Raw genomic sequence first — 23096 nt, 5'->3', positions numbered from 1 at the left:
TTCCCCTGTGACACTTCGAATCTTGTTTCAAAGTGACTTTTAAAAAATGTTTTCTTTTGACACTTTGATATTGTTTCAACCCTTTGTGTGGAATATATCACCTGATTTTATCAAAATAAAGCAAGTCAGCTGACTCCACATGACTTTAAAAAAAAAGTCTCAGAAAAAAATGGAAATTCTTGTATTTTTGTGCCTGTTTAGGACAAAACTCTTGGTTCCCACTCAAATCTTGATTAAATAAATTGCACAGCTCAAAGGGTACCTCTCTAATAAACACACATAAACTGTGTGTATGTGTGCATTCACATATGTCTTATTTTAATGTGCTGTTAGCACTTAGAAAATCTCACAGGCATTTCCTGAGGTTCATAGTCCAGCTTTAGTGTGCGGTTAATTTAATTTCTCTAATTCATGATTCTACTGACCTCATAAAATTGACTTTTATGGCCATTGAGCAGTGAGCCTCCCTCTATATACACATTATACCTTATGTTGAGGCTTGACTCAAAAAAAATCTCTGACAGATCATTCATTCCCTTTAGAAACAGTTATTGAAACTGTGGCTACTTCCTCAATGCAGGGCTCGTATCCTATGAGGCACCATATTACATCAATTTTCTGCTTCCCAAATGTGGAAAGTATATTTTCCAGTAGGTGACTTTCAGATAATAAACAATTACATATGCCAGATATAGCTCCCTTGTGTTGAGATGATGATCATCTCTGGGATGATCATTATTCATCTACTAAGGAGATGTGTCCCTCTGGCATAGAGCTGAGTGACATGTTCAGTTATTTAGAAAGTCTGAGAATTTGTGGGCTCATCTTGTGTCTCTGGACTCAAGTCCTGTGGCAGGTCTGGGGACATCAAAAATCTAAATATCAAAAAAAGTTCATTGGGAACCTGAGAGAGACTGTCTGGTCAGGACGACCAAAAGTCTGCAACGGGATGGTATTTGCTGATCTGCTCTGCTTATAAATATATAAGATTTTCAGAGCAAAGAGATTTCCAGTTTTAGGTTAGCTGCACCTTCCTGATGCAGAAATCCACCTGCAGGTGGGTGGCACAGGGACCAAACAAACACAAGAGTTGGTTTCTTACCTCTTTCAGAAAACATTTTTAGTTCATAGCTAGTTGTTATTTTAGGATATGTTGTACTTTGTTGTACTTTGAATATGAATGGATCTGGAGGAGGAAGGAGAGTGCAAGGCACATCCCCCTGATGATGCAAAGACTAGAAGCCCCATGCAGATATTTCCCTGTCCTTGTGGCAGAAGGTTAAAGCCCAGCCAGACAAGAGGTAGATTTCTGGGAGGCAGAAAGGGAGCTCGGTTATGGAAAAACACATTTCATTTTGCTGACATTTTCACAGCTTTGAAAGACTTTGCAGTAACAGCTTTTAAAGCCTTGTCAAAATAAATGTCCATTGCAGTTAGGAAAGCCCCAACACTGGCTCAGTTAAGGCTGAATGGAAGGAAGGGAAATTCCTCCACTGCAGTAGAGAGGATGAGGACTCAGTGACTCAGTGCAGGGAGCGAGGGGGGCTGAGTATGGACTCACTCCCTTGCCCTGCAATCTCAGACAAACCACAGCATTAACCTGTGCTTCATCTTCCCTGGCTGGAAAACAGAAAACACTGGTTTTTCCTTGTAAGTCACTCTGAAACCTTATTTACTCATGCTGTGGAAATTTCCTGAATTCCTTGTGTAAGAGGGAATCAACAGAAATAGGCTATAGACTCCTTTTTTCCTCCGTTTTGAAAGGCAGGAGAAAGAAGCTGGAGAAAAGGCTTTACAATTCTATTTTTAGAAGACTTGGAAGGCTCTTTTGATGACAGTGGCTCTCTCCCTTTTCTCCTTGCAGGTACTATGCTATCTGCTGCCAGCCTCTGGTGTACAGGAACAAGATGACCCCACTGCGCATCGCTGTAATGCTCGGAGGGTGCTGGGTAATCCCAACATTTATTTCTTTCCTCCCTATCATGCAAGGCTGGAATAGCATTGGCATCATTGATCTGGTGAGTAGCTAAGGATATACACCATTCAGATATCTTTGGCACTGTGTATTCTTCTTTAAAAAGCAATATTCAGGGAAAGGAAGGAAAAGGAAGCTGGAGGAGAAACCTTGTTATCAATGCAGAGGGGCTGTTGTGTCTTTGGAGGATACCTTTAAGGGGGTTTGAAATTACTCTGTCTGAAAGGACTGACACAGGGACAATGGTGACTCTGGGAGAGGATTTTACCCTCCTCTACAAATCAGTTCTATGAGTAGTCCCTTGAAAACACGGCAAGCCCCAGCTGGCTCCTGACAAACACCTCAGGAGTCCTTGGTTCCCCCTGGCTTCTGCAGCTCTCAGGAAGTTCTGGCCACTGCCATCGCAGCCCAAGGGTCCCTCCTTGCTGTGCAAGGGATGTATGGAGAGCCAGGAATCCCAGACTGCCCCAGAAGGGATAGTGCTTTGGGCCAGTCCTACCAATATTCCCTGTCTTGGTGTGAGCCTCAGCAGGGGAAGAAGATGAAGTAAGAAGAAGATCTGTGTAAGTAATTCCAGCAGGAGTCAATTTTCCCCACTGCACTCTGGCTTCACTTGCAGGTTCCTGTCTACAGAGAAAGGATTTCAGTTGCAAATCTGCTCTTCTTCCAATGTAGAGTTGTAGGAATTAAAAATGGTAAACTGTGAAAACACCTTATTTGGAAGAGCTTGTTTAAAGAGATGTGGCACCTTCTCTGCCAAGTCAAGGACCTATGAATACTTTTTGGCTCATGGAGAATAACAGGTGCAAGCTGCTGTCACAAGGTGACAAAGCCAAAATTTCTTCCCATCAAGCACCTTTAGGACGGGCAGCTGATAGCAAAGGGAGGTGCATTTTGCTTATTTTACAAGCCATGCTAGCTATCTGATTTCATTCACTGATGTCTTACCCCACCTTTCCAGAAAAGGCACCCAGCTGTCTGTACCAGCTTTTCTGAATGCCAGTGCAAGCCTTGCCCTTCCTTCTAACTTGCTGGTGTTCACAGATACCAGTAGCTGCATGTTGAGAGGGAGTGCAGGGTTCCAACACCAACTGGTGTTTACTTCAGGTAAACTTCCTTACACGACACGCCCAATTAAATAATTTTGATATTATAGTTGTAAAGAGGAGAAAGGATTATTCTCTTGTTAGAATAAACAAGAGCATGTAGTGACAGGACAAGGGGGAATGGTTTCAAATTGACAGAGAGTGGGTTTAGATTAGATGTTAGGAAGAAATTCTTTGCTGGGAGGGTGGTACAGAACTGGGACAGGTTGCCCAGAGAAGCTGTGGCTGCCCCATCCCTGGAAGTGTTCAAGGTCAGGTTGGATGAGGCTTGGAGCAACCTAGTCTAGTGGAAGGTGTCCCCAAGGCAGGGGGATTGGAACTGGATGATCTATAAGGTCCCTTCCAACCCAAACCATTCTCTGATTCCATGATTCCATGATTCTAACTTCTTTCCTACTTCCTTCTCCTTGTCCTTCCTCCTGCCACCCCAGATTCAGCAAAGGCAGTTCAACAAGGCTTCCAACTCCACCTACTGCATATTCATGGTCAACAAGCCATACGCCATTACCTGCTCCGTGGTGGCCTTCTACATCCCCTTCTTCCTGATGGTGCTGGCCTACTACCGCATCTACATCACGGCGCGGGAGCACGCCCGGCAGATCCAGGTGCTGCAGCGCGCGGGGGCCCCCACGGACGACCGGCAGCACCCCCCGGACCAGCACAGCACCCACCGCATGAAGACTGAGACCAAAGCTGCCAAGACCCTGTGCATCATCATGGGCTGCTTCTGCCTGTGCTGGGCCCCCTTCTTTGTCACAAACATAGTGGACCCTTTCATAAACTACACGGTGCCGGGGAAGCTGTGGACGGCTTTCCTGTGGCTGGGCTATATCAATTCAGGGTTGAACCCTTTCCTCTACGCCTTCCTGAACAAGTCTTTCAGACGTGCCTTCCTCATCATCCTGTGCTGTGGGGATGAGCGATACCGAAGACCTTCCATCCTGGGGCAGACGGTGCCCTGTTCCACCACCACGATAAATGGATCGACGCACGTGCTAAGGTGAGTGTTTTTTGGATGCTGCAAGATGCCTGGAGTCACTAGAAAGAGGATTTTTCCAGAGTTTTTGTACTGAATTGGTTTTGCTTTGAAAGGTCTTGATAGATTAAATGTTTAGAAAGGGAGGGGGCAAGAGAAATCCTTAGGGTGTTCAGGCAATCTGGGTTTGTAGATAACAGGTACGTGCTGGCATGTGCACTTTCTCCAGGGGTGTGCTCAGGAAAGAGTTGGGAGAATGCAGGAGTCGTGTGTGCATTTTGGTAGTGTTGTTTTGTCAGAAGGGAAAACTTGACCCTACATGGAGCACCCTGGGGAGGCTGCCTACTTCATCTTCTCTAGGAAAGGGATCACAGCCCTCCTATAGCCCCTTCTCAGGTTCTACCTTTATAGGCCCTCCAGCCACTGCTGCATCCTCTGAACTGATAAAATGGAAAGGATGAACTTCTGCAAGCACCCTGACTGTGAGCCGTTCATTCCATGGCTCTATGCAATGAGGGATGTTACCACTTTGTCTTAGCAGCTTGGAAAATGCCTTTTACTGTAGCTCAGCCCCAGCCCACCCAGCCTTACAGGAGCCCAGGGTGCCTTGTGTGGGCCATGGTACACAGTACTGAGGGTTGGCAGTTTGGGGTTCCAGTGAATCTGAACCCCACACCTCACATCCCCTCCTTTCTCTGATTACCTCAGTGTGTTCACTGCAAGAGCAGAGTGTGTGGGCTGTGCACTGGGTGGGTACAGAGGGGCTTGGAGGACTCTGGGATGGGACACTGCTGCCTTCTCATCGAGCACAGAGGTAGGAGGCAGAGCACAGGAGGAAGGAAGGGAAGTACAGTTAACTCCTGTAGTATCAGAACAAACTGCAGTCTCTGAATAGAACCAGAGGTGTTTCTATACCACTGTCTAGAGGAGATTTCGGTTTTTTGGTAGATGGGTACTTGAGTCTTCACACCTGGATAAGGACTTGGTAACTGTCTTAGTGTTCAGAGCTGAACCCTCCCAGAGACTAAATCAGACACAGAGCACTTCCCAGCTGGGTCTGATCTGCTGGTTTGCCCAAGCTCCCTTCTGCAGTGATCTCTGAAGTTTTAGAAAGAGTCCTGAGCCATATAATGGATGGGGGATGTGACAAGGCTTGTCACAACCTTGAGACAGACCTCTCAAGCTTTCTAAGTCATGAAGGACATTACAATGTATTTATCTCCTGCTGATTAAAAACTGTTTGGTGACCATGATCCCATGGTCCCAGAGCTCTCTGTCGGTGATGGATGTGTGGCACTTTGCCGTGCTCAGTCTGTATTTCTGTCAGATGCTCCTCTGCTGCAGTTAGGAGTGAAAGAGCAGCCCTTGTTGGGGACAGCTCTCCATCCCACAGCGAGTGAGCCAGTCCCCTGGCTGGGGAGCTGCAGGTGTGAAGGCTGAAAACACATCCCTGCAGGAGAAGAGAGCTCTTGCTCCCATCCCTGACTCACCAGGGTAGCTCTGTGCTCTCAGGACTGCACCCAGTGGATGCAGGGACCAGCACAGTGGCTTAGGCACAGAGAAGGAGAGAGTGGTGTCTCTTTTGGATGGCAAACATAGCAACAGGATGGTTTTTGCTAAGTAGACAAGGCAGAGAGAGGGCACGCAGCCTCTCTCCTGTGAGCGTTGGAGACATAGAGGGCAGGGAGCACATCAGCTCAGAAGCTGAATTGCTGCGGTCTGTGCAGGTGTTTGATGTCTGAGTGTTGCAGATGGCAATGCCAGTGACTCCTCAAGCCTTCAAATTGTCTCGTTGCTTTTGCATTGTTACCTCTCTGTGAGACTTCATTTTCCTGCCTTTGTCCCGGGAACAGGAAAGCTCAGGCCAGCAGAGAGCTGGGCTCCAGAGAGAGTGATCAAGCAGTCTCTGAACACCTCCAGGAGGGCTGAGCTGCTGCTGGTTTCCTTCATTCTCTGCTGAGTGTTCCTAAAGCTGACAAAATCCTCATTTTGAAACTTTTAAAACACACTGATGTCCCTGTGGTGACCAAAGCAAATGTGAGGAGTTTCCTCTAAACCCAGGGGTGCCAATGGTCTCAGCCATCCCGGCCGGCTGGGGAGGCTCTGGTGCGCTGCAGGAAATAGTGGATCCCACCATGGAGCTGACAGCATGCTTTCCTCTTTTCCAGCTTCTCCCTTCCACTTGTACCCCTCTATTCCCACATAGAGTTTATCCATGGAAGTGTAGACAATCCTGCCAATCCAGGTGTGACACCCATTGGAAAGACTCAGTAAAAACCAAACCCACACAGGGCATTGTCTACTTGCAGCTTTTACGAGTCCCGTTACGGATAAGAGGGTATCAACTCTCTCCAACCTACTCACGCTTGACTTAGGTTATGTCCTGCCTTTCCGTATCACTCCAGCCCTGCAGAAGGCACTCAGTTCCCACTGCTGCATTCCCTCCTCCCTCCATGTGCTGGAGGGAGACAGCTCTGCACATCAGCACTTCAGAGAGCAATTACATTCTGTTTTCCTCAGCTTCGTAACTGATGAGAAAGGTGTGGCTTCTTTTCCCAGTGCAGATTCTGCACTGATGATGGTGGAGGTATGGGGATTAAATCCAAACCAACTAATTGTAGTCTGTGGATAGTTAATCTCACTTGAGAAATTTTTATTTCTTCAGTGTTTCTCTCTTAAATGCCAAAAAGTTTGGATCCAGCACGAATGGTGGAGGAATTTAGTAAGGCAGGTTCTCTCAAGACATGACATAAACTTCTTTGCTAGCTTTGAAATATAAGGGGTTTGTGCCCAGCAGCTGAAATATTGAAACCTTCCTGTATGGGCTGGCTTCCTACCAACCCCCCTGAGGAGCTGCACTGGGGACCTGACTCACACACTTCTTTTCTAACCTCAAGTTGTTTCTTCCCGACCAAGAGCTTCTGCAGCTGGGAAGTTGTGCAAGTGGGATTTTACAGCTGCTTTTTGTACCCTGGCAGAAGGTGCAGTGCCAAGAAGGACAGACCTTGTGGGCAGAGTTCCTGTCCCAAAAGCCACAGAGATTTGCCATTTATATGAAGCTGACATGAGCCATTTATCCTGAGAGAGAGTCAGGAGTGGTTGACTGTAAGTCTGGGATTTCTGACTCCACTTCCAATCTTGAGAGGATCTGAACTTTCCTTCAGCTCTGCACCATTCTGTCCTTGCTCACACCCATCTCACTGGTGCATTTGCAAGTGCAGGAATGTGTTTGTCACTGTCAAAATTGAGGCTCTTGCTCTAGGATGCATCTGACCTGGAAGTGCCTTCCAGGCAGGGAAAGCCTTTCTTCTTTTTTTCTTCTGATAACTTTAGTGTCAAAATTTTCTGTCATTCCCATTTTGGGATTTTTCACATTTGTATTAGAAATGGGGGGGTGAGGGGGGGGAAGGAGGAGCAGAGCTCAATAAAACACAGCAGTGAGAAGAGGCAGATGCCCTGACCACACACAGATTTTGACTACTAGGGAAGCAGTTCTCATTCCTTTGTTTGTTTAAATTTATTTTTAAGTAGTCTGTGAAGATTGTGATGTTCTGGGTGACCCAGGCAGGGAGAGACTTTTTGCAGCACAGCTGGGGCCAGTCACAGCCCCAGTGGGGATGGGGCTGAGGAGCAGAGACTGCACAGTGGCTTGACCATGACATGAGGGTAATTACAGCTTTCTTAATGCCACGGCAACCACCCCACTTTATCCCTAAATTATGAACCAGAAGATGGGGAAAGGATTTCCTGTCAGTCACCCATGTTGTTCTTGAACTCTCCATCAGCTAGTGTGAGACATCCATTCCTTGAACAGGGCAAGACATGGTGCAAAATGTGTTTTGAGGATGTCATGAACAGTCAGGAGACAGATCTTGGTTGGAGCGGTATCTGTGTGTACAGTGGGGAAGTGTATAAGAACTAAATATTCAGCTTCAACGGAAGATTTTGACTTGTCTGTTTTCCAGGTTTGCTTTCTGAAAGTGTAGGAATTGCCAGAACCCCTATTTTTATCCCTGGATACTCATCTATTTCAACTCTGATCTGTACCATCAGAATTCAGGCAAGACACGTGCAAATGTTGAATTGAAATCTGCAGGGGTGGGTACAATCTGAAATTCATGCCCAATTCATTTTTCAATGGCTGAGATTGCAACTCATGTCACAGACAAAGGTTTATTTCTCTGGCTGCAGCACAAATTGCGTAATTCATTTCAAATATTTGCAATTCATAGTTATAATAACCTATGGTTTGGAATATCGTTCACTGAAAAGACTTGGGAATCATTCTGGAAAATGAGTGAATAGGAGAATTTACAATGAGCACTCAACTAATGTATGGCAAAAATTAGTACAATAATGAACTGCAATAGATGCAGTTTCTGGATGGCTGTACCATGTGTTCAGGAGTCCTGTGCACCACAAGACTGAAAGAAAAATTCCAGAATCATCTGAAAAATGTTGTCTTGCCCTTTAAACAGATTGTTTGTGTATCGTTTGTCACGCGTAGATATTTATTCAACACAAACCAACAAACTCGTGCCTTCATGAATCATTGAACCCCGTACTGCACAAGTGGGTGGGAACCCAGGTCAGCATTGCTTGAATTCTTGGATAAAACAAGCTTTGAAATTTTGCTGCAGCAAAGAGGATGACTTTGGGTGAAATGTATTTGAGCAATGATCAGAGTAGACAAACTCTGGAACATTCGGGTCAAGGAGGTCACTTTGGTGTATTCCCTATTTCCTCTCAGAACTGCAGTGCTCAGCACAGAACACTGTATTAGTCTCTTCAGGGAAAGCTCTAGTGAGAGATTTATTTACCACTCATTTTCCATCACAGAGAGGTCTTCTCAAAATGTCTATTTTATTTCTCCAAAGTAAAACACATCCTGATTTTTCTCTTAAAAAAGCCCAAACTAACAAAGCTGGGAAAAAAAGAAACATGCACCTTGGAGCTGGAAGTTCATTGTCTGCATAAATACAAAATCAGATAAATAACCCCCCCGGCCCACACTCGTGTCAACACTCTGGAGGGGCAAAAACCCTGGGAGAAGTGTGCAGTAAATCCTGGTGTGCAGCTGGAGCACTGCTGTGCAGGGTTATTGGTCACTATAGGGATCATGAGTAATTGTGCCAGTAAATCTCCCGAACTTCAGCGAGCTCTGGTGTTTCCCTGCTCTGTTGGAACAGGCACCTCAGCAACGCGGGTCTCTGGTTTTCAGAAATTTAGCAACTCCACACAGATCTGTGGGGAAAAAAATAAATCCATGCTGGTTGTAGGGAAGAGAAGGTCAGAGCTGCTGTGGAGCAAAAGGATAACTGATTACAGAATCATAGAATGGTTTGTGATTTGTGGCTCTCAGCCACCCTTCCCCAACAGCTGTGCACAGGGGTGGTCCTGGGGATGGAGCAGTGATCCCTTCCCACCTGCCATGGTGGGATTTCTTGGGCTCCAGTTGAGGCTTAACTCAGAAAACACACAGGTTGTTTACTCAGAGCTGCTTTCTGATGGACCTGGCAAGTCTATTTCCAGGATCTGGGTTTTCAGGTAAAATATCTCCTCCTGTTCCTGTTCTCTCTGGTCCTTCTTTAGGCCCTAAGACAGAGATCACAGAGCTTCCTGAGGCAGAATAACCACTTGTCCTCCTCTTCCTCCTCCACAGCCTTGGGTGGTGCCAGTGATGGGGCTTTTCCCTCCAGCCCAGCCCAGCCCAGCCCAGCCCAGCCCAGCCCAATCCAGCTGAGCCTCCAAACCAGCCTGTCCTCTGCTCTCCCGTCTCTCTTCCATCTCTCCCAAGGCAGAGCCTCCCATGGTGTTTGACAAACCCCAAGCTCTCCCAGCACAGATGTTTTTTGGAGAAGGTGCATGCCAATTATTTGCATTCCTCATTCACTCTGCCAGGCTGCCTGGAGACTCCTCCAAATTAGTTGAAAAGGTAAAATCCAATATTTACTGGTTCTTCCAGAGTTTCTGAAAGGTTTTTTTTGTTTTGTTTTGCTCTTAAGGAGAAATAGGGAAGCAGCAGGTGGGCACCTGGGTGCACAAAACTCACAAACATGCCCAGCAAGGGAACAAAACCCATCAATAACAAACATGTTATTTGAGCTTGGTTTGACCAAATTTAAAATTGGAAGTGAATCTTCACTGTGACTCAATTTTTAAACACAAAGGATGCACATCTTCAATTTAATTTGTTTCTTTGCTTTAGCTATAATTGCAAGATAAATGTGCTTCCAATGGGTTTTCCCCCTTTACACAAACTGTAGATGTTGTATGATTTTTTTTTCTTATCACTAAGGTATCATTTAGAAAAGAATTTCATTGACAGGATGCTACTGCCCTAAGCTATAGAGACCTTTAGTACAAAGCCATTCCATTAGGGTTATACTTTCTGACTGGATTTCTTTACTACAAGTTTGTTAGCCCCAAAACAGGTCATTTGGACTTGGTCTGCTCTTCCCGTCATTGCCTCAGCCCTTGGTGGTTCACATTGGATTTGCACAGGTCATTTTTGGAGGCATTTTGGACCTGCTCTGCTTGTGGGACTTGGAGCAGGTCCAGGTTGCCAAGGTTTAGGGTCTGTGATGTCCTTTCTCCAGCAGTTGCCTTATTAATGGGACTGATAGGCAAGAACTAGCCCCCCTTTGTGAAGGTGCTGATAAAGCACATGCCCACTAAGTTCTTTTTGGAAAGTTTCTGAGCAAAACCTTGAGAAACACAGCAAATTATGCGCATTTAAAAATGGGAACTTCAGTGTTATCTCACTCATTTTGCCAGAGCCCTAGGGCTGAGCCCTCTGGGCAGTGCAACCAGGGGCTGCTCAAGATGTGTTTTCGGTTCAAGTATCAGTTCCTTGTGCCAGGAGAAGCAGCTCAGGACCACAGGCCCAGCACAGCTGTCTGGTTTCACCTGACAAATGCAGGCTGGGAGGAGATCTGATTGCTGTCTGTAAATGCTAATGTTGTTAACCTTATTCAGGAGATAATTTGGTTTTCACTTAAATTTCATTAGCTGCAAACCTGAAAAGGGATTCTATAAAATATAGGAGATGATTAGACTCAAGAACAACTAAAAAAAGAGTTTTGTCCTTTTTTGACGGAGCTTTCTTGTAATTTTTTTGTGAAGCACTGCCAATATTTACAATCAAACTTATGTTCCAACTTCCCTGGCATGATTTTACAACTTGGCATCAGCCTTCTCCACAGTCACAGCCTTCTAATATTCACAAACACCGTGACTGGAAGTTGTGAGGGATTGTGAGCAGGGCACAGAGAGCTATAAATATCAGTAGGTACATGATAGCTCAGACAGAAGATATGGGCTGAGTCAGGGAGTGCAGGGGAACATTATACAACCTGCTGTGCAGGATCCACGAGCAGAGGAGCCCTCGGGTCCAGCAATGTAGATGTTCCACAACAGCTCAAGTTATCACCGTAAAATAGAATTGCTCGTGTGGCAAAGGGCTTGGCTGTGTGTTGTTCTGTGCAGCATCAACCAACCTACAAACTAAAAGATGATACATGATCCCCTCCTGCACAGCTGTCTTCTTCCTTTCCCCTCTCCCTCATCCAAAGAAAGGTGTGTGTGTTTCTGTGTCTCCTGACTTCTACCAGTATGTGACTGCACAGGGCACCCTGTGGCAGTGGGTGGCACAGGAAACTCCTCCAGGTAGCTGATGTGGTGCCCAAAGAGGCTGAATCCAAAGCAGTCGAAAGCATTAGCAATGGTCAGGACATACTTCCAGCCTGGCAGCACATATGGGGATGTGCAGAGAGTCGAGTGGCCACAGCTGGGGGTGTGGGAGGCTGCAGGAAGGGCCCTTTCCTTTTCCTTCCCTGATTTCCTATGCCCACCTTCCACGTCCAGTCATTCCTTGAACACCTCCAGGGATGGTGACTCCACCACCTCCCTGGGCAGCCCCTTCCAATGCCTGACAACAATTTTCAGTGAACAAATTCCTCCTGATGTCCAACCTGAACCTCCCCTGGTGCAGATTGAGGCCGTTTCCTCTCATCCTGTCCCTTGTTCCCTGGGAGCAGAGCTCGACCCCCACCTGGCTCCCTCCTCCTGTCAGGGAGTTGGAGAGAGTGAGAACGTCCCCCCTGAGCCTCCTTTTCTCCAGGCTGAGCCCCCCAACTCCCTCAGCCACTCCTCTTAGGACTTATAAAGAAGGGAGACTCCAGCAGAGTCTGGAAAATAACAAGCAGGATTTACACTATGAATTGAAGGCAGAGAAGCTGTGAGGGGGTGGGAGCTGATGGCAAGACATGGCAGTGGGGAGCTGCTGCCAAGCTGTTCTCGCTGCCTGAGATGCAGCCCCTGCTCTGCCCCTGTTGTGGCTCTGGGAAGGCAGAGCCTGTCTGTGCTCACAGAACCAACCACGACCATTCCCACACGCTGCACCTCCAGCTCGTGTGTGGGAGGACTGGTTTTTTTTTTTTTATTGTGGGTGTTTGCTGAAAGTATTGCTGAAGCCTTTCTTTGTATTTGTAAATGCAGTAGGCTCGTTGTTGAGGTGGGATTATCCCCAGGGTAGAAGTCGAGACACTAATTATTTGTCTCTCATCTATCTGTGAGGTTTGGGGTAAGGTTCTTCCTCCTGCCCCTTCCCTGCTTTTTCTTTCCTTTTGACACTTCAAAATTCTTCTGAAAAAAAGGTTGAAGAGTGGAGAAAGGGCACAGGGTAACCTTGGCTCCCCTGCCCTGCTCAGCATCCCTTTGGCTCCCTGGGATGGTGAGGCATTGCTGGCACCTTGCTGGGCTGTGTGTCTGTGCTGCGCCCTGTGTCACAGGAGCCTGGTACCTTTCTTCACCCAAAACCTGTCTGCCAATAACCAGGACGCTGCTGAAGCCTTGTATACTGCTCAAAAGGTGCCTCACCAGAGGAAACCGAGAACTTCTGATAAGAGAAAAGCTTCTTGTAATTGTACTGAGTGAAATCAAGATATTTATCTTATCTGCTACAAAGGAAAGAGGGGATTAGGGTTTTAAAATGCCAGAGTTTCCTTCAATTTTAGTAAGATAATCTCTTTCAATATGTCTGTATATTGGAAAAAGAGATTAGAGTTAAGCTAAACCCCTTTTTGTTATTTGGCCTAATACAAGATTCAAGATCAGAACTTCTCTTCTGCATCAGTTTGTTTCTGGTAGGGAAACCAAGGCACTGAAGGGCACCTTGAGCTTGGAAGCAACTGAAATATCAACTAATTTTTGTCTATTTTTTATTGCCCAATCTGTGCTTTGGTAACAAAAGCAAGGATTTTTTTCTGGTCTGAGATTTACTTTCGCTGTTGGTTGCTGTGCTTTCTCTCTCCCTGTGGAATGGCTGACCCCTGGTTTGGTACTTCCCTGTTTGTGGTATAATTCTGGAGGTTTCCTTTCTGCAGGAAGCAGTGGGGATTCTGTGCTCCATGGGCTGTCCAGGGAAGCTGGGCTCAGTCCAACTACCCCAGTAGCTGCCTGCCCATGCCACCCTGTGTCCTGCTCAGTCTTTGTATTACTGCTTACAGAAAATGGAGAGCAATCTGGTTTACTGCTTACAGAAAATGGAGAGCAATCTGGTTTACAGAAGTTAGAGGTGATCCAGCTCCTGGTAGCCCCTCCCGTGCTGTCAGAGGATAATGCTGGAAGGAAGGATTCTGTTAGAAAAAGCAGAGAGAAGAAACCACAAGGATGGGATGACTAGTCCTGCTGCAGGCCAACATTCCTTCTCTGTGCAATTATTGTTGGGTTTCACTTCACTTCACTGTCTTTCTGATTCAAACAGAAACTTTAAGTAACTTACATTAATTGTTGTCTTTTCCAATTAAACCTCTTCGGTCTCTGACATGCATGACTGTTTCTTATTTCCCTCTGCTTTGCATAAAGAACAGCATGTCCCCAGCTCTGTGCTGGCCTGGAACAGGAACAAGGTTCCCACAGGCAGCTCTGGAGAGCTCGCACTGTGCTCTCAAGGGCTTCAGAAACATCTCCCTTGCTGTGATGCCTTGGCACCTACTGCCCTTCTGCTTCCCTGTGCTCCAGCATCTGCTGCTCTCCTCAAAGTTTCCCTTCCTCATCCCTGCAAAAGGTAGTGCAGGGAAACAGCAAAGGGAGTGTGTGACAAAAGCAGGGAATTCATCTGCCCTGTGGGTCTCACTCAGTAAGGATGGGTTTGGTTTCCACATGTACTTTTTCATCCCTCCAAGTCTCCTGACAGTAAAAGCAAACAGCTCCTGTGCTGCACAGAGTGATCTGAATGCTATTTTTCATTGCTTTGGAGGCCTTGATGAAAAAGCAAGACATTATCTGTTGGGAAAAGCTCTAATCTGATTTCACTCGAGTCCTTATCGATATGGAACACCTTTACTGGACTGGCTAATCTAATCCAAACTTCCTGAATCAATGATATGATGCCAGATATTTACTCAGGTTCGTACACCTAAAGTGGAAAGTGTCTGCTGAAAAATTAATTCTCTCTCATGTAATGATATTTGGCTCAGCTTCTCAATGTGTCCTGTGTTGGGAATATGGGACATGCTGCAATAGCTGGTGCTGGGAGTGGTGTGATGAGATGGACAAAGAAGTGAGTCGATTCTCTGCCTTCCAGCTGTAATTAGGAGTCCATTGGCAAGAGCAGAGCACTGCTGGCCATAGTGCCATGCTCCCTGCAGCTGGAATGCCTGACATCTCCCCCTGTCATATGACAAAGCCCAGACCTGTTGGAAACATATCACGTAAATAATGGCATGCAACTGAAACACTGGCGTTTAGATAAATACACACATCCCTCATAATACATGTCAACATACAGAATCTGATTCCAAGTCCTTTGGGACTTTCTCCATTCATTCCAGAGATCCAGAATAGGGTTTAAAACTAATTTTGGTACCTGAATAAACTCTATTATGGATAGCAATTTGCTATCCACCTACTTCTCTTCTGTTCCAGCTGACCTTTGCACAGCTTTGATGAATGTGTTGGGCTGTTTCTCTCCTCTCCAGAGATAATATGTTTTATCAGTCAGAGTGTTTTCAGACAATGCAAATCAGCATTTGCAGAGAGCTCCACATGCCTTAGGGCCAGAAATGCTACATAAACCTAAGCAATTATTGTCATGTTCTATTATTCGTTGTGGCAGCAGACATCTCCAACTCAGAGCTAATTGTTTAAGTGCATTTTAATTTTAGGTTAACTTCTTTGTTCTTTTTCCTTTTTCAATAACCCTCTTCCTTTCTGATTGCTGTAGGAGAGTTTATTTAAGCATTATATGCACCACCTCTTCCTCTGTAAACTCACCCTGTGTAAAAGCTTCCCCATTGCAGTAGTTAAAATTTTTTCTAAGGCTTTTGGGGTGTCTGTGTCAGAGAAGAGCCAGTTTTTCTCAAGAAATTTTGGTCAGCTGTTTGGGATTTCCAGGAAAGAGTCAAGGACTTTCAGTACATCTGATGGGATTTGATTGTCTTTTACCAATTTGCCACTTTTTGGATCCTTATTTCCAATTGCTGTGTGGCTGCTGGTGCCATCCTGCCTGGGTCACGGGCTTCAGCAAATGTGGGTACCTGCTAATCCTGCTGTGATCGTGTCTGCAGTGCTCACCCCTCTGGGATTTCAGTCCTTAGTCAGCTCTAAGCATCTTTTCATTTTAAACTGCCCATTTCAAAACAGAAAATTGGCCATTTTGAGGTTTTCGGTTTTATTTATTTGGCATAGCAAAGGTTATCCTTGCAAACATCTGCTGCTCAGTAAATATGTGCATCTTAAAGAGATGACCTGACCTGGGAATTGATACAGACACAGTAAAGATGCACTATTGCTTTAGGGATGCCTCTGGGAGTACATCCTGCCTTGCAAATGCTCCATCCCCCATTACATCTGGCTGAGTGAGGCTCCTGCATTAGCTGGTGATTTCCAGGCCTTACTTCTGCATTACTCTGTCTGTTCTCTGGCCATGACAGACAACTTCAGCCTTACTATCACCCGGCACACAGTGAAGCAGTTTTAAAATTCAGGGAGCCAGATTTTGGAACCCTCCAGGGACTCCTTCCATGGTCTTCTGCTGGACTGCCTTTAAATTTGATTTCATAAAATACAGATACATAGAGGCACAGGCTTAGAAATGAGATTTGCACAACAGAGCACTCCTTAGGATACAGCTTGACCATATTACTTTTCCTTGCTTCGACAGTACTGTGCTGGGAAGGAGGAACATTGCCAGCAATGTTCCATGTCCATCCTGCATTCTGCCTTTTCTCTGATGCTGCTTTCACTCATGGAAGTAAAAATAACCACTTTGCTTTATTACACCTTTCTCAGCAGTGACTGAACGGGTAGTTTCAAAGTCAGTCATGTCCCTGAAGGAAGTGTGTGGATTCTGTCTGACACTTGGTGAGTGTCACTTGTCACGAACAGACTTTGCAGAGATATCCTTGCAGGCTTAGCAGAAGAGATGTCAATTAGGCTATCGATTTGTGTTGTTCCACAGGCCCATCAAAGCACAGCACTTCAATAACCGAAGAGGTACAAGGTACTAAAGAGCATTTAGCCTTATCTCTAAAGTGCTTATGTTGTCATAGAATCACTTAGGTTGGAAAAGACCTCCAAGACCACTGAGTTCAACCTGTGACAGATCCCCACCTTGTCAACCAGACCAGAGCACTGAGTGCCACGTCCAGTCATTCCTTGAACTTCTCCAGTGATGGTGACTCCACCACCTCCCATTTTTTATGCTTTACCTTGGTATTATATCACACACCAGATAATCTGACATCCACACAGGAGCATTATAAGGCTCTGAAATCCTTACCTCTCTCAAAAGGAAGTATAGCAAGTCCTTTAGCCTCCAAGTCTTCCAAGGTCTGAGTCCTGGCAGCACTTCTTCCTCTGCTGAAGTGAATCCACCTCTGAAAAGTCGTGTGACAGCTGTTTAAGTGTCATGGTTTGGGGTTTTTTTATTAAAGAATTGAAGGAAACACAATATGGATTTGTCATTTTGGAAGGGTGCAGTGTTGCTCCATGAAACAGAGAGAAGCCAAACAGGCAAACTCAAGTACTAATACCAAAGAAAAGAAAAATCAAGAAGCTGGTCATGCCTTATGTTAATGGTATGTATGAGTAATTTTATCACTGATTGATCTGTCATCTGCCTGGCAGTGCACAGAAACAGTCACAGTTTGCATTGATATATTAAAGGCACATGTCATGTGTTCAGTGAGATTCATGCCCTGTGGTGCTTTTTTGACAAGTTTTTATAGCACCGTAGTTAGTATTTATTAACAGTGGAAGCACTTTACAACACTTTGATATAACATTTGAGACAAGAATTGCACAGAGCAACTACTTCATAGGCAAGAAAGCAATTAGGAATGACACTTCCAGAAGTGCTACCAAGAGATCTTCAAAGAGCTCCATTCCAAACCATTGGCAGCACAGTGCTTTAGCATGGAGGATGGGAAGATTTGCTTGGCTGCATCCCAGCAGGAGTGGAACATCCACCTCCCCAGCAAGGAGATGCACCTTCTGCAGCACCTCAGCATCCCCAGAGCTCCCTCATTAGGCACAGCCCATTCAGCTCCATATGGGAGGAGGAAAACCAGGAACCTATCTCTGCTCAGTGTGACCAGTGACAGGACCCCAGGGAATGGCTGGAGCTGTGTCAGGGGAAGTTTAGGTTGGATATTAGGAAAAGGTTCTTCCCCAGAGGGTAGCTGGGCACTGAACAGGCTCCCCAGGGCAGTGGTCACGGCCCCAAGGCTGACAGAGCTCAAGGAGTGTTTGGACATCACCCTCAGGCACATGGTGGGATTGTTGGGGTGTCCTGTGCAGGGCCAGGAGTTGGACTCAGTGATCTTCTGCATCCCTTCCAGCTCAGGATATTCTGTGATTCTATAAAAACAGGATGCAAGAGAGTAGTTCATAAAAAAAAAATCTCAAAGAACTCAGGGAAATGATGCACTTCAGTGACACACCATTTCTTTTTCTGTTTTTGAAAGAATCTTTGTCCTTGATAAATTTTAAAACAAGCCCATAAACATCCTTTAAAATAAGCCGTAGGCTAAACTAATTTCCTTAAAAGCCTCTTACCCCTATGCATGGGTTCACATGGGTTTGCCTGGGAAGGTTTGGCTGTAAAATTGTGTATGCTTACCTTGGGCTTCTTATTGTCAGATAATTAATGGTTGAGCAGCACAGGCTCTCCTGGAGTTACCTGCTCCTCCGTCCTACCTTATGGGCACATCTTTTTTGCAGTCACAGGGCACACACAGACACACACACACTCGAGTTTTACATGTACACGTCAGAGCACCTCAGACTCAACAGAAGGGTTTTGATTTTTCAGCAGTGCTCCTCCCTGTGGCCAATTTTCAGCTATTAATTATGTTGTCACTGCCATGATGCTATGTCACACCACTTCTGCAGTCTCCACAGCCAATTCGGTGGCTTTTAGTAGAGGAAAAATGGCCTCCACATCAGAAAATTTTCTTTTTCATTTACTGTATCAGGCTCTTGTTGGCTGGTCAGGAAAAAAATCAGGACAAGGAAGGGGGTTATGGCTGGTCAGTGCATTAAGAGGCACTGGCAATTGTCTGTTACAGTTCAGAGGGTTGATGAGAGACCAGTAGCACCTTGTTCACAGCCAACAGTGATATATTTTTAAAGTTCATACCAGGTGCTGGCTTGCAGCCAGGTACAGTTCCAACTTTACTAAAGATTAAATAGGAACTGCTGTACTCCTGCACTGCAGCCTGACAAAGTCAGGGAGCTCAACTATTGCTCCCCATTCTGTACTTAAAAACCCAAACCAACATTTCCAGCACACTAGAGCTGTCAAAAGGCTCAAAGATCACCAGCCAGGGATCTACAGCAGCTCTGCACTGCCTCTGTAAATCAGATTTCTTAGCAGTGACATGTCAGTTATCACATTTAGAAATTAAGAGATCCAGGTGCTACTCCCTGGACTTTTCTTTAAGAGGTACAGGTGTCTTCCTCAAAAGAGGATCCTCAATCAGACTAAAGGGGCTTGTTGGTACTCATTAAATTAGCAGGAGGAAGGCAATATCTAGGTACCAAATCCCTTCCTAGAGCAATCCTGAAGAGGTTGTGGAAAATAGGCTTAACAGAGCATTGCTGCCTAAAACCGTATGAGTGAGACAGGAAAGGGACATTCTTGAAAAGCAGAATGATTCCCAAAGGGGTATGAAAGGACTGCACCTGATGCCTCATACAGTTCTAACACAGTTACCACCACTCCTCTAGAAATCAGGTTTCCTCTTTAGTGGGAGGTTTGGGGATGTGGCTCTGACGCTATTGGAATACAACTGCTCAGTGTTTGATGTTGGGCTAGTGGCAAAGCATTTTCAGATTAACCATCTCTGTGTTTTTTCCTTCCCCCCCCCTTAACTACCTCACTGTGTCTGTCTTTCCTCCTTTCTGCACTAAAAGTGGCTGTTCCTCTGTCTCCAAGCTCCTCCTGCTCTTCTGCAGCAGACCAGCTCCTGTCTAACCATGAACATGCTCTGTAAGTCCTTTCTTTTATTACTGCAGCTCTCTGTCTGTTCGCTATTTACTGCAACGCAATTTGAAGCCTCATTTGATTTATAGCTGAAGATTTGTGGGGTAGAGGCAGAAGCCCCAGCTGAATGGGGATGTTTCACCCCAGGACATGGAAGGTGGGCTCCTGACTTCAGGATGCTGTGGACAGCAGGGATGCTGCTTTTTGGGGATGGTTGTTCTCACTCCAAGGACGATGGTATAGCACTGCAGGGTCCCATCAGTGGGCACCACACAGAGTAAAACAAGAGAGAGAGAGAGTAGGTTTAGATTAGATATTAGGAAGAAATTCTTCACTGTGAGGGTGGGGAGGCCCTGGCACAGGTTGCCCAGAGAAGCTGTGGCTGCCCCATCCCTGGAATGTGTCCAAGGCCAGGTTGGAAGGGGCTTGGAGCAACCTGGGCTAGTGGAAGGTGTCCCTGCCCGGGGCAGGGGGTGGAACGAAATGAGATTTAAGGTCCTTCCAACCCAAACCAGTCTGTGATTCTATGACAATAACAAGCTGGGATTAATTTCACATTAGAGCAGCATAACCTCCTCCTTATGTCACACACTGTGCTCAGGATAGGAGAGCTCTCTGTGGCCCTTGACTGGACCAAGTCTGATCCATGCATAAAGCATACAGGACTTTTAATAATTCACAGAATCAAAGAATATTCTGAGTTCAAAGGGACCCACAAGGATCATTCAATCCAACTCTTAGTCCTGCACAGGACACCCCAGCAATCCCACCATGTCCCTGAGAACGTTGTCCAAACACTCTGGCAGCCTTGGGGCTGTGCCCACTGCCCTGGGGAGCCTTTTCAGTGCCCAACCACCCTCTGTTTTGTCTCAACCACCCTCTGCTATTCCTAGAGTTTAGATACAGCCATGGGATGTGGAAAATTCCAGTACCTGTCTTTAGTCAGTTAAGCCTTGTGATAGCTCTGAGGCTTCCTCTTCCCTCAGGTGGTGTGCAGAGCTCCAGCTGGGTTCCTGCCACCATGGGACAAGCATCATAGGAATGCTCCAGGGGCCAGGCACTTGCAGACATGCAGCCCCAACATTAAAAAGAAAAATGGAACATGTGTGAAATTGGCTTCCTGCTCAAGATGTCTCTGGAAAGAGGGCAGGAAAAAGGAGCAGTGCTCATTCCAGCACCAAGAAAATCCTGGTGCTCACAGTGACAGTCTCCCTGTCTTGAAACTGGGATGACAAGTCACAGGGGCTGATACGACCAGCCTTTTGCATCTTCCATGGGGAGACACACAGAAAGCATCTGGCCCTTCCATTTCACACCCTCACAACAGCTCCAGCATCTCAATGTACCAATCCCTTCACCTGTGCCCCAGACTGTGTCCTTGGCATCCAGCTGACAAAGCCACAGACCCCGGGGAGATTGCACAGTACCCACAAAACCTCCAATTATCCCAACAGATTTGCAGCAGGCAGGGGGTTTCCTCTCCTTTTTCCCTTCAGTGCTTTTGTTTATTCCTCATTAGGACACTCAGATTTTGAAGAGAGGCAGCAGATCTCAACAGTTGCTGTAAGACAGCAGAGTTCAAAGCGGAGAATGTAGTTTCTGTTTCCTCCATCTGTGATGTTCCATAGCCAGGTTCCCTGGGTAGGATGGAGCAGACATGGAGTCAGAGCTGTGATCAGGTTGCAGTCTGCTACCTGTGTCAGCACTCAACCTGCTTTTGCAGTTTTGCACTCCAGAACACCCAACCACTGATGGAGAACTAACCTTCAAAGCCTGGAGGAAATAATAGAACCTCAGGCTGGTTTAAGCTGGAAGTTTAAAGCTCATCTCATTCCACCCCCCTGCCATGGACAGGGACACCTTCCACTAGACCAGGTTTCTCAGAGCTCCATCCAACCTGGGTTTAAATACTTCCAGGGATGGGGCACAAAGGACATTTCTCAGCAACAAGGGGTTGCCAAAATGTCTTTTTGAAAGCAGCCAGTGGAAGTTGCATAAGGTGCTAATTTGAGGTAGGCAAACACTAGTAGGGACCTCAGGCACAGCCAGTGTATCCCTGCTAAACAGGAAGGGAACACTGAGTACTTCTTGGAGAGCACATTGCCAGGAGAGAAGAAAACCCACAATAACTTCAAGAATCCGATACTTCCTGGCCACCACTGAAACTTGAAGGATTAGGAGACTCTGGGGTGTTTCAGAGCTGGTTGGATTGTGCCTTGGATACACTCGCATGTACAAGAGCAGCCATGAAGCAGAGCTCCTCAAAGGAGAGATCTTCTGACCCTTTGCAGTGTCCAGAGCAGGGAGAGCAGTTTCCCAGTATCACCCCACACCATTCCAGATGGACTTGGTTCCTACATCTCAGGAGCTGTAAACAGCAGCTCTGGTTTTCAGCAATATTCAGACCCTTTCACCATGTCCTGTCACCTTCTGGAAGGCCCCTGGGCTCCTTCATGGCTGAGAATTCTAGATCTGTTTCTGCTCACTAAGCTGCTGTCACCAGTGCCAGCCTGTGTGAGCTGATGGGATGGGGCTGCACAGCTCAGACTCACTCAGACCCAGGTTAGGAGGCTCCTGAGGATTTTGCATGAGGCAGGTTCATAGCTCTTCTGGGGTCTAAGAGGCTTCACTGAGCCCTCTGAGCACAAAGGTCTAAATTGCAGCTGGAGATGTCTAACATGCCTGTTATTCCTTCAGTCCTTTGTGTCAGGTGTTTGTGAAATGTCCTTGTGTGAGTGTTTCTGTCCGCTTTCATCCCTCTGGCAATTTCTCCAGTGTCATTTCCCATCATATGGCCACATGTTGTTAGCCCTACAACATCCCTATGTCCATCACTTTATTGTAATCCATCTTGGTTGCAGTTTTTCCAAAAAGTCCAGCTGAAGAGAGGAAGCAGATGTGCTCTACAGTCTCCATGTCTGTGTGCTGCTATCTCTACTTTTCAGTGAAATTATTACCTCTGCCTGGAACAGTCCAAGCTGAGGTGCTGCCAAATCCTGTGACCCACTAACCCTTGAACATAACACTGTTCTCCTTGTTCTGCTAATCACAGGGAGGAACATCTTGATTTTCCACTATATCTATGCTAAAATATTACAAAAACCAGTCTGGTCTGGTAAGACTTTTACATGATCTAGAGACAGAATTGGGGTGATAAAACAGCTGTTCTTCTGCTTCTCTCTTTGTCCTTGTTTCTGTCCCTCAGTTGATTTTGTCACAGTTGTTATTGATGAGATACTCAGTGTGGCTGCAGGAAAGTTATTTGAGATCATGCTAAGGTTTTTTTAAGGCTAAAAAGCACTGAGAGGAAAGCTGTCAGTGCCTGTCATAGGAACACAGCTGATTCAAACACTCCAGGCATCAGAAAAAGTATTTTCAACTTGTAACTCAAACCTTTTCCCACAATAATCCTTGGAGACTGCAGGACGTCACTGCCAAGGAGAAGGAAAAGCTCCTTTTTGTCTTTCTTCCTACGTTAACAATGCATTAGTGAGATGAGGATAATCTCTGGTGGGAGTTATGGCTGTAGTCATACAATAGTTGTCTTGG

At 46.1% G+C, this 23096-nt stretch overlaps 1 protein-coding gene across 3 annotated transcripts in view; it reads left to right on the top strand.

Moving 5' to 3' along the window:
* The window catches only part of HTR4 (5-hydroxytryptamine receptor 4), an 89918-nt gene that overhangs the window by 49293 nt on the left and 17529 nt on the right, over positions 1-23096 (top strand). For 2 of the 3 annotated variants that reach the window (XR_004359822.1, XM_032703282.1), the window contains exons 5-6: positions 1865-2018; positions 3513-4081. Coding sequence is in view for 2 of the 3 variants with exons in the window: in XM_032703282.1 (XP_032559173.1) it covers positions 1865-2018; positions 3513-4081 (723 nt within the window). In the remaining variant the exon portion in view is untranslated. Of the gene's footprint in view, positions 1-1864; positions 2019-3512; positions 4082-19477; positions 19554-23096 lie in introns of all 3 variants that reach the window. The other variant, XM_032703283.1, reaches the window with a different exon arrangement.

This window comes from Chiroxiphia lanceolata, chromosome 15 (assembly GCF_009829145.1).
Source record: "Chiroxiphia lanceolata isolate bChiLan1 chromosome 15, bChiLan1.pri, whole genome shotgun sequence".
Lineage (NCBI taxonomy): Eukaryota > Metazoa > Chordata > Aves > Passeriformes > Pipridae > Chiroxiphia > Chiroxiphia lanceolata.
The sequence above is the reverse complement of the archived record's forward strand: the minus strand, read 5'-3'. Positions and strand labels throughout refer to the sequence as shown.